Source organism: Pleurodeles waltl, chromosome 1_2 (genome assembly GCF_031143425.1).
Source record: "Pleurodeles waltl isolate 20211129_DDA chromosome 1_2, aPleWal1.hap1.20221129, whole genome shotgun sequence".
In the NCBI taxonomy this organism is placed as follows: domain Eukaryota; kingdom Metazoa; phylum Chordata; class Amphibia; order Caudata; family Salamandridae; genus Pleurodeles; species Pleurodeles waltl.
In genome coordinates, this window is record NC_090437.1 from 693,153,671 (window position 1) to 693,165,893 (window position 12,223).

Below are 12,223 nucleotides of genomic sequence, written 5' to 3' on the forward strand. Positions count from 1 at the left end.
TATGGCTGTTCAATTCCGTGTTGCCGAAGACCAGGCTGTCTGACGATTCTACCTTGTGCATCCAAACACCTGGCTGCCTGCCGATTTCACCTCGTGGATCCAATCACCAGGCTACCGGCCGATTCCATCTCATGGATCCAATCACCAGGCTGCCTGCCGATTCCACCTTGTGCACCAAAACACCAGTCTGCCTGCCGATTCCACCTTGTGCATCCAAACACCAGGCTGTCTGCTGATTCCACCTCATAGATCCAAACACCAGGCTGCCTGCCGATTTCACCTCGTGGATCCAATCACCCGACTGCCTGCCGATTCCACCTTGTGCATCCAAACACCAGGCTGCCTGCCGATTTCACCTCATAGATCCAAACACCAGGCTGCCTGCCGATTCCACCTCGTGGATCCAAACACCAGACTGCCTGCCGATTCCACCTCGTGGATCCAAACACCAGACTGCCTGCCGATTCCACCTCGTGGATCCAAACACTAGGCTGCCTGCCGATTTCACCTTGTGGATCCAATCACCCGACTGCCTGCCGATTCCACCTTGTGCATCCAAACACCAGGCTGCCTGCCCATTTCACCTCATAGATCCAAACACCAGGCAGCCTGCCAATTCCACATTGTGGATCCAAACACCAGACTGCCTGCCGATTCCACCTCGTGGATCCAAACACCAGGCTGCCTGCCGATTTCACCTTGTGGATCTGAAGACCAGGCTGCCTGCTGATTCCACCTCGTGGATCCAAACACTAGGTGGCCTGCCGAATCCACCTCATAGAACTGAACATTAGGCTGCCTGCAAATTCCATCTCATGGATCCGAACACCAGGCTGCCTGCTGATTCCACCTCATAGATCCAAACACCAGGCTGCCTGCAATTCCACCACGTGGATCTTTCGTCCACTACAGTACAATTTATGTCACTTTATCTCAATCTTGAGGGTTGTTTCCATGGCTTTTTCTTATCTCACTCTTTTTGTTTCACTTGTTTCTTTGTTCTCCCTTTTTTGCTTTTCTATATTTACTCTGGGTCAAAATAAGAATGACAAAAATAGGTCAGTGAGACCAAAAAATCTGTGCCAGTGCCCACAACATGCAAACAATGAATCAAATTCTGCACCACAGTGACCGCTGCTTACCCTGGATTATAACTGGATAAAAACACCTTTACGTTCTATATAAATGGGAGAATGCCAGCTTCATAACAACTGCTACCCACAATTCCTGATGCAGACATTTAAGGCTTGCCGCTTGCCAGGTGTTGCACTTCCAACTCATATATTTCTCACCACCCCACCCCTCTTTCTCTCGACTGACCCAATTAAGCCTCAAAGACTCAAGTATCCTTTGAAGTTGATAAACTCCTGGGAGTGCAGATATAGATCATTTTATAACCCACAGCCTTCCCTTAGAAACAAGAAAGTTACTGATGGAAGGCATTCTGTGACCCAATAACTGAAGCCCCATGCTTTTTGTAGGGGTCCTATGTACTATTCAAACCCTAGGCCTTCTTGTGTGATTTTCTAATCTGACAAGCAGGAGTTCTGACACATAGACATGCAAGAGCAGTTCTGTGAATGCTCTTTTCAGATGCTTCCTGCCCAGTTACTTATCCCTTTTATCCATCTCCCAATGTCTGCCAAGCAACTTGTGTGTAGGACAGTCTCAAAAAATGCTTCCCAAGTAATTTCCAAGCAACAATGCGAACTGGAGGCAAGGAACCACCTCCAGCTACTAGGGATATTGAGGTTGGAGCTACAAAGAAATGGGATAGCAGAAGGGCCTGGCATCACTGGAGGCAACCATCCACCGAAAGTTCATCTGGCATACAGAGAAGCATCCTTTGTATGCTGAGCAGCACCCAGCATTCTGATCAGATACCTGGGATGGGGAGCAGCAGTACAGCATTCTGAGCCTCAAATCTACCCTCCAGAGCCCTGTCCTGCACACTGAGCAGGTCGCTGGTGTATTGATGTTGCTAGCATCAAGAAAGAGCCCCGATTTAATTGACATCATCCTACAATATTTGGGAAGATATTTCAGGCATAACTATTCTATTATAAGAGGCACTCTGATATTCTTTGTGGCACCCTTGAATCTAGGCACTGTAAACTTTGTTTATTAATTATACTTGTACTGCTTGTGTATATAGTATACAGCACATAAGGAGTAGTTTTTGACATTCAGTAATGGGTATAAATTACCTCTCAGTTCAATGGCATACAAAGCCCTGCATCAACAAACGCATGACCTTCCACCAACCAACCAAGCACCTACGATCCGCCTCCCTCTTCCTCGCAGACACCCTCCTGATCCGCCATGGCAACGGTGGAGGACGATCCTTCTCACACCTGGCAGCCAAAGCTTAGAACAACCTTGCCCTGAACCTCAGAACTGTCTCATTGCTCCGGCAATTCAGGAAAGGACTCAAAACCTGGCTGTTCAAATGAACAAGATCACCACAAAACAGATAAAAACTCCTGCGCCTTGAGACCCTCGTGAGTGATTTGCTGTGCTTTATAAATCACTGAGGATTGATTGAATGGTGCTTATTTTATCACCCTCCTCCGCCCCAAAAGACAGCTTTAGCTAGTTCTGCAAAATGGCAAACAAAGGCTCTTCATATTACCTGCAGGGTTCTGCATCCTGTACATAACTATAACTCACTGAGTTCTCTTATCAGCAATATAACTTGTGGCCTTCAGCTACCCCTGAATCTTTACAACAAATGGGCGAACTCACTGAGGAATATTCTAGGACTCAAACCTCGAGCTGCAGATTGCACTGCAGAAGTCACATTATTTTACTAGTATCAGAACTTGAGACTTGCTGAATACACATCTGTAAGATGTTTTTCCTATTCCAAGGAGCAACCTTATTAGCTGATACACTGAGCAGCGAATATAACAGTTTAGATGGCTCAGTGGGTTAATATTCCTAAGGTGAATATCTTTAGGCAATGGGGAAGATGTAGGTTCAAATCTGATCCAGCTTTTCATCTTTTTTAAGGTCGATAAAATGAGTAGCCCCGGGTGAGTAGCAGTAACATCCAATATATACAGTGATGTTTAACAGTAACCGGAGGGTATTAAAAAAAACAAAAACAAACACAAGCATAAGTGTATGGTGTGCTCTTATGTGACTATTTTTGTAAGCATTATGTGTGAAAATGGGTGCCAGAAACAAGGGCAACCCTTTTTCACACAAGTGGTACTGAAATTTAGGAAGTAAACCGTGGTAACTGAACGATAAATGTTTAAAATCCTTTGCTCTGCTTGGAAGCTCCACATACCACGTCAAAGACATAATTACTAACGGCCCAGAGTGAGGTGCTATAAAACTGTCACTATGTTGTTGCGTGCTGACTTCAGTAATTCTCTTTGGAAATGAAAGCCATTTATGAATTTGGCAAGCACATGATCCTAGTCCATAGGTATTTGGCCACCTTGTTAATTTCACTGGCCACGCCTCTTCTAAAGGCCCTTAGTTAGGGCCTTACACAGTTTTCCAAGGAAGTCACTCGGGGGTTGTCAAAGGTAGCAGTTGCTACACCTGCTAGCCCCTTGCCAAGAGCAGAAGGTAAAGAGTGTCCTCGTGAGCACTGTTTACTCTCTGTGGCTGCCACTGGTACATTACACTTTCAGTTGTATAAAATAAACACATTCAGCAGTGAAATGCACACTCGATGGAATATATCAAAAAATTAAAAATAAATTGTAAAAAGCATAACAAAATTACATTTATTCCCATGCTACATTATTGTGAGTACATGAAAAATTGGTTGTTTGAATAAAAAAAGAAGAAGAAAAAAAAAATTGCTAATGTGATCCATACAAACGAAAGTGCCTTACACTTGATCAGAAAACAAAACTAGCAATGATAAGGGGTATTTCAAGCTAATGAAATAGTTCATATTCAATATACGGTCTGTATGAATTACTATAGGTGGACATAAATCAGTGCTGTTTTTTCAGTCTCTTTTTTGTGCATCTCCTTGTTATTTATAATTACGTTCTCTCTTTGACATATACATTAGGCTTTAGCGAGGCCGAGAATTTGAATATCAGAATCAACATAATGTATTATCACTTCCTGGGATTTAGAGTCAAAAGGTAATGCGATGTCACTGAAGTCAAATGGCGTGTGAGGTTACTTCCATTATTCCTGATATGCTGGTGAATTGCCATACATGGTTTTTCACCCCAATAAAAAAATACAATTAGCATTTCTGGGTCTGCAGAATATCCTGAAGTGCAGAATAAATTCACAATCTCCAAATTCAGACTGCTCTCTAAATATGTGACCTTTAAACTAAGATATTTGTAAATGTGCACACCTTAATTATTTTGTTTTAACCCTAGGGTTTACAAAAATAAAATTGGAACCTCTCCCAAAATGACTGATGAAAAAAGGTTGCCTCACTCAGATATATGGAGATCTTTACAGCCTTTATGATGCATGTAAAATATGCTGTTGAAGGTAGAACTTTAGACTGTAATGAAATGTTAAATACATAGCATTAAATGTATGAGGTAGTTTCTGACATGTACCCATTCACTCTTCAGCTCTGTACTTCCGGAATTTCCTCCCTAAACCCTCCTGACACCACAGGCCACTAGTCACGCCTCCAATCGCGCCCTTATCACCGGGGCCTGAACTCTAGTCCTTGCCCAACAGCTTCCAGTGACGCATTTGCCGGCGATCTCCTCAGGAACGCTGCTCGTTTGCCGTAAACAAACAGATATGCACAGCCTCTGCTTGGTCTGCTAACAATAAGCAAATATATGCAAAGCGCCACGACAATTCGGTGATACTGCGCTTCAAAAGACAACACTGTGTCAGACTCGTCCCTCAGAAGGCAGCACCACAGTTCTATGTAGGTAGGATCCAACGTTTGTACAAAGGTTAACTCTTACAGGCTGAAAACTCCCAGTAAAGTTATAAACTGACTGCCAAACGGTACAGAGGGCTCCAGTACTACAGATTGTTTCATCCACACGCAAGCTTGGGTGACATCACACTTGTCTGATTGAATGGCGCCCTGGCAGAAATAATAATCAAGAACCTGTGAGAACACGTCCCCTCTCTTCTTGGGAACAGAGGGTGCATGCCGAAACCTTTCCTTAGCCTGAGATGGTTTCTGCTTGCAGCTCATATTTGTCACTAATTTACATTCCCTCCCAAAGAACACTGCAAAACAACAATTTTGTAGCTTTGCAAACATAATAAAAATGCCCATTCCCGCTAAAGGGGATGGATCCATACAATTCTCTGAATATTTAAGCAACGTGAGAATAACTCATTGGTTCCCATCACATGACCAGATACAACTTGACATCCCTTGTCAAATCTTTCTGCCAAATCAAACTAATTTGTCAAAACATCCCCAAATGTCTTTGCACTACCACCTGTACTTCAGTCTCCAATCCACCAATTACTAACTGGTGAAAATGAGGTTTCTTAAGAGCCGAGTGCTATGGCAGAACTTTTATTTTGTGATAGGCCTCTTCTCTGGAAAATCTACTGATGACCTGTGTCTCTGGAAAAGTTTCTGCTGTGCCTTCATGTGCAATAGTTACTGGTGGGCCTCTTCTATGGGTGGTCTACTGACTGACCTTGAACCTAGAGTTTTTTTTATTATGGGTCCTGCATATGTAATACCTCCTGATGGCTCCTGTATACGGAATACATCTGGATGGGTCTTAAATATGGATTAGATCCGGATAGATCTTGCATATAAAATAGATCCAGATGGATTTTGTGTATGGAATAGGTCTGGATGGGCCTTGCATACGGAATAGATTCGGATGGGCCTTGCATACGGAATAGATTCGGATGGGCCTTTCATACGGAATAGATTCGGATGGGCCTTTCATACGGAATAGATTCGGATGGGCCTTTCATACGGAATAGATTCGGATGGGCCTTTCATACGGAATAGATTCGGATGGGCCTCGCATGCGGAATAGATTCAGGTGGGCCTCGCATGCGGAATAGATTCAGGTGGGCCTCGCATGCGGAATAGATTCAGGTGGGCCTCGCATGCGGAATAGATTCAGGTGGGCCTCGCATGCGGAATAGATTCAGGTGGGCCTCGCATGCGGAATAGATTCAGGTGGGCCTCGCATGCGGAATAGATTCAGGTGGGCCTCGCATGCGGAATAGATTCAGGTGGGCCTCGCATGCGGAATAGATTCAGGTGGGCCTCGCATGCGGAATAGATTCAGGTGGGCCTCGCATGCGGAATAGAGTCAGGTGGGCCTCGCATACGGAATAGATTCAGATGGGCCTTGCATACGGAATAGATTCAGGTGGGCCTTGCATACGGAATAGATTCAGGTGGGCCTTGCATACGGAATAGATTCAGGTGGGCCTTGCATACGGAATAGATTCAGGTGGGCCTTGCATACGGAATAGATTCAGGTGGGCCTTGCATACGGAATAGATTCAGGTGGGCCTTGCATACGGAATAGATTCAGGTGGGCCTTGCATACGGAATAGATTCAGGTGGATCTTGCATACAGAATAGATTCAGGTGGATCTTGCATACGGAATAGATTCAGGTGGGCCTTGCATGCGGAATAGATTCAGATAGGCCTTGCATACGGAATAGATTCATACGGAATAGATTCAGGTGGGCCTTGCATACGGAATAGATTCAGGTGGGCCTTGCATACGGAATAGATTCAGGTGGATCTTGCATACGGAATAGATTCAGGTGGGCTTTGCATGCGGAATAGATTCAGGTGGGCCTTGCATGCGGAATAGATTCAGGTGGGCCTTGCATACGGAATAGATTCATACGGAATAGATTCAGGTGGGCCTTGCATACGGAATAGATTCAGGTGGGCCTTGCATACGGAATAGATCTGGATGTGCCTAGCATATGAAACAGCACTTGAGTGCTTTGTATCTCAATGGGTTCCTGGAAGGCACTGTATATGAAACAGCTGCAGATAGGCCATGTTTCTGGAAAATCTTATCTACTATTCTGCACTCGGAATAGATTCATACGGAATAGATTCAGATGGGCCTTGCATACGGAATAGATTCAGGTGGATCTTGCATACGGAATAGATTCAGGTGGATCTTGCATACGGAATAGATTCAGGTGGATCTTGCATACGGAATAGATTCAGGTGGGCCTTGCATACGGAATAGATCTGGATGTGCCTAGCATATGAAACAGCACTTGAGTGCTTTGTATCTCAATGGGTTCCTGGAAGGCACTGTATATGAAATAGCTGCAGATAGGCCATGTTTCTGGAAAATCTTATCTACTATTCTGCACTCCATCAAATACCTGAAGTTATTTAGGCAAAAAATAAATCTTTTCTTCGAAGACGTTTGTGCTAGATCTGGGTCTACCAATGTAGGCAGGTGGCCACTCCTGTCCAAAACCCATCCACGCTCTAACACGGCCCAGCAAGCAACATTGTAAAAAAAAAAAAAAAAACATATAAATAATTTCAGTAATGCAAATTTAGAAACAAAGGTTTACATGTACATCTGGTCCCACTTTTTTAAATATATACATACAAATCTCATAATGCTGACTAAAAAGATAAATAGATCCTTTCGGAAACCATAGCTGTTACAACTTGTTTTCACTCTCACCCAATCATATGGATTCGGAGAGATTTCAAGGTTACCAGCAGCAAATGCTGACGGAAAAGGAAGGGGGGGGGAGGGGGCATTAACCACTGCAAAGACGATCTTGCTCACTTTCATCACAATATTTTTTTTTTTTTTTTTTTAACATACAGGCCTTTTCAAGTTAAAACGTTACTGTGGATATATGGGTCTGACAGCTTAGGGCACGGGGAGCCCAGCAGTGACTAGGAGACCGGCAACTTACCTGTTGCAGGGTTAGCGCTGGCCCTCCTGTTCCTGCGGCCGCCAGCGCTATCTCTGAGCTCCCTCAGCTCCTCCTCTTCTTCCTCCAGCCAGGCTTCAGCCATCAGCAGCGCGAGGGGGAGAAAGACATGGAGAAGGGGCTGGAAACCACGTCCGAGGTCACTCGACCAGCCGGGCTAGAGCGGCACCGGGGCCCTGCAGCCGGGTCGGGCCGGGACGGGGCGAAGGTCCATCACACCGAGCGGCGGGGAGGAGGGTCCAGGGCCGAAAGCTTGGGTCAGCAGGCTCTCGGGGGCGGTCACTCTCAGGGCAGCCCCGGTCCAGAGGGGAGAGGTGATTCTTGGGAAGCAGCAAGGCCTGCTGCTGCTGGGGTTCCCTGCTAAGCACCCCGCACACGGGTTCCCTCACTCTGACCTGCACCAGCTCCTCATTAGCAGCGTAGCTCTTTGTTGCGCTCTCCCTCTGTGCGAGCGTTCCTGCTACCGCTCCTTATCTCGTCTCCAGCACTTCCTTGTCTGAAAAGTTTTCACTGGCTCGGGGATTCCTGCTCCGCCTGTCTCCCCGGCGTCCTCCTGGACTACGGCAGGGGCCGGGGATGCTGCTGGGAGGGGCTGAAGCAGAGCGCCCTGCCTGGAAGGTGAAGGGAAAGGGACTGGCGCTGCCTCGCCTGCCCTCCAGTCTAAAACATTCCGGTGTCAACAGGAAATTGGGCCGCCTGGTGCTTTAGTCGGAGGCGGAGATACCTGCAGGAGGGGGACACCAGAGCAAGGGGGGTTGAGGGACTGAGAGGAAAACGGACCCAGAGGGAGGGAAGTGGGTAGATTAATTATCGTAATAAAGGGGTGATGTGGTGGCGACTGCTTCTGTTCAACCCACAGAACTCGCACTTGCATACATTGACATATCTAGCCTAGGCCACTCGGGATTAAAGAAAAAGACCTTTTTGTACATAAACATTCTGCACACGAGCCAGTGAGATCCTCGATGTGTGGCGCACTCTTATCTGGGGGTTTCCGAACAGAGAGCCGTCTGAATGTGTCACTTACATGCAGAATTGATTCTTTTCTGAATAAAGAAGACATTTCCATCAGAAGCATACAGCTGCATGCCTGATGGATGGTCAAATGAATACGGTGCAGCAAACGGTCATGAGTGCATAATTGTATAAGGACGGAACTGTGTAGTGCAAAGCCCTGCTTGTGTTTACCTTAGTTCAACGCAGCAATTCAATTAGAACTGGGCATAACGCGTATAACTCGTACCTAATAACTTATTAATAAAACACAATATGTTTACTGTATGTGGCAACACACTCACTGCCTAAAATGATTATTCAAAGACATTACAACTGTCAGATAATTCCTTATCGGGAAAACTGCACAAAACATGAGCATGAAACAGATACCACGAAATTGTCAGTGTCTGCTTACGTTTACTTCAGTGATTTAATATTATAATAGCAAATATTTTTGTTCTGTCTGTCACATGAGCTTGCACAATTCGTTCTCATAGATCTACAGCATTAAAATTACGTAAATATATCAGACGTGATTAATTAAGGTGACATTTAATTTATTGCTAAGAGGAAGTTTATCTTTCATCTCTTCTCACATTCTACTCCTACGTGGTATACATGTGAAGAGCCTCATTATATATAAACAAGGCCACTGGTATAATGTGACTGTGCGGTGATTTTCACACAATTATAGATTTACCACATTTCTAACATAATCCATAATCTGTTGCATAATATACAGAATTTAACAAAAAACTTTGTTTCTAACTGCAAACGGCTAAAAAGGTCTAAAAATTCAACATGTGTTGCTGCGCCGTGGAAATCCCCTTGCAAAGCTGGTCTGGTCACCTTTCTGTTGCTTATCACTATATTTGGATACTAAACTGGTACTAATGAGGTGCAACCAATGCCCAGAGAGTGTTACCAAGTTTAAAATGGATTAAATAATGAAGTAATGCTATTTCAAACTGTTTCGCATTATGCTGCATAATTTGCCGTTTCTTGCCTCATAATTTACTCAACCCTGCCGCATAATTTGGCCCACTCCTGTGGCATAATTCCAGTGGCCCTTTATATAAGGTCTACCGCGCTTGTTTAAAGATTAGCCCCTGGGTGGGCCAGGTCCCGGGGGCATGTAAATGTATATTTTGCAGGGAGTGGGTGAACGCAGCCCCCATACAATGGACAATCTTGGCACTGGGGACCACCACCTCCCAGGAGCAGGCTGATTCTCTTTTCTATTGGAAGGGGGCCATGCAGCCCCCCTCCATCACCCTGCAGGGCCCCGGAGACCACCACCTCCCCGGGGCGTCCACAAATATAATTTAAAGGGAGGGCTAGGGCATTGTGCTCTAAGGTAACTTTAAATCGCACCCTCGACATGCACTGCTACTTACCCCACATATTTTATCAGTAATGACATCTTCCATGACATCATTGATAATATCACTGCAACATTTGCAATAAAATTATTGATGATAAACTGTGCATGGCAGGCACATAAGTTATAGTTACTTTAGAGCACGAGTTATAGTGTCTTGAGATAAGTATAACAATAACTGTTGAATTTCTAAGGTTTCGTGCATGTAAAAAGCGAACCTAACTATAATGTCCTTGTAACTTTGTTTTTTTCAATATATATATATATATATATATATTTTCACTGAATAAACCAGAGGTTACAGGGACGTTATAGTTAGGTTCTGAATTTACTTGTACAAAGCCATAGAAATTTAGCAGTTAGAGTTATTTCAAGTAACTATAACTCGCGCCCTAAGGTAACTATAACTCGTGCCCTCGCCATGCACAGTTTTTTCACTAATAGTTTTATTACAAATGTTGCAGTGATAATATCAGAGATGCCATTGAAGGTGTCATCAGTTAGATAATATGTGAAATAATTAGCTGTGCACAGCAAAGGCGTGAGTTATTGTTACCTTAGGGCACAAGTTATAGTTACTTGAAATAACTCTAACTTCTGAATCTCTACGGTTTTATATGAGTAAATTCAGAACCTAACTATAACCTCCCTGTAACCTTTGTTTTTTCTAGTGACTTTCTATGGTTTTATAATGTAAAGTAATTTTAATTACTATACATTATTCCAACCACCGCCAAGCACGGCCGTAGGCCATGCGTGGCGGGGGTTGGCCGCAGGGGCTGGCCTGTGGCCAGGCCCTGCAGCCAAGCCCTCATAACCAACCAACCTGGTGCTGCGACGGCCAAAGGGCGTTGACCCCAGGGCCTGTCTCTGTCAGTGGATCTGTGAGTGAGTGGGTCTAAAAGTGGGTGTGTGAGTCTATGAGTGGGTCTGAGTAGGTGTATGAGTCTCTGAGTGGGTGTGCAGGTGGGTGCATGAGTCTCTGAGTGCATGTATGAGTGAATGAATTAGTGTATGTACAGTCTGCGAAGGTTTTTTAATAACTTTTTTTTTGCTTATTTGCGATTAATCTCGATTATCGCACACAGTGAAACAAAATCATTTAAAACACATAATTTAACCTCAAACACCCCTATATCACACCCCTGGGGTCAGGGTATCTCTACCCTGACCCCTTATGCTAATTTTCATTTTGTTTTTCAGGCCCGGGACCATGTCCCGAAACCATATATTGGCAGCCGCAACTTTCTGTTTAGGTTGTGGCCAGCCAATTACAGCACTTCTATTCACTGTGCATTTGTGAAAATTCATGAATATTTGCAAGTTATTTGCAACCTCAGATATACAAATTTAGATTTTCTTTAATTTCTGTAAACTAATGAATGGATTTACACCAAATAACTGAAATCGTAATCTGCATACCGAAAGCTAGTTTTCTGCCAAATTTGGTGTAGTTCCAAACAGTGGCTTGGGCTGTAGTCGTGTTCAAAGCTCCTATGGGAATTAACAAGGGAACCACATGTTTTTTACCCTCCACTTTTTCTCGGCCCCTGCTTGACGGATCAACCCAAAACCTTTCATGTACAACAAGAATTATGGAGGCACTTTTTTTTTGGAAAATTTAGTGAATATTCGTCAAACGGCGACAAAGATATAGGCAAGTCAAAAACGCTTTTTCCATGGAAAAATGGTCGTAACTGTAACAGCCTACTGGCGACCACCAGTAGGTAATATATATATATATATATATATATATATACACACACACACATATATACACACCGAAAGCTAGTTTTCTGCCAAATTTGGTGTAGTTCCAAACAGTGGCTTGGGCTGTAGTCGTGTTCAAAGCTCCTATGGGAATTAACAAGGGAACCACATGTTTTTTACCCTCCACTTTTTCTCGGCCCCTGCTTGACGGATCAACCCAAAACCTTTCATGTACAACAAGAATTATGGAGGCACTT

General features: G+C 44.3%; 1 protein-coding gene across 2 annotated transcripts in view; it reads right to left on the bottom strand.

Annotated features, from left to right (window-relative positions):
* The window catches only part of SH3D19 (SH3 domain containing 19), a 324,933-nt gene extending 316,419 nt beyond the window's left edge, over positions 1–8,514 (bottom strand). The window contains exon 1 of one of the 2 annotated variants that reach the window (XM_069242645.1): positions 7,862–8,514. In XM_069242645.1, the coding sequence (XP_069098746.1) occupies positions 7,862–7,964 (103 nt within the window). In that variant the 5' untranslated portion in view covers positions 7,965–8,514. The remainder of the gene's footprint in view (positions 1–7,861) is intronic. The other variant, XM_069242646.1, reaches the window with a different exon arrangement.
* Positions 8,515–12,223: the final 3,709 nt, after the last annotated feature.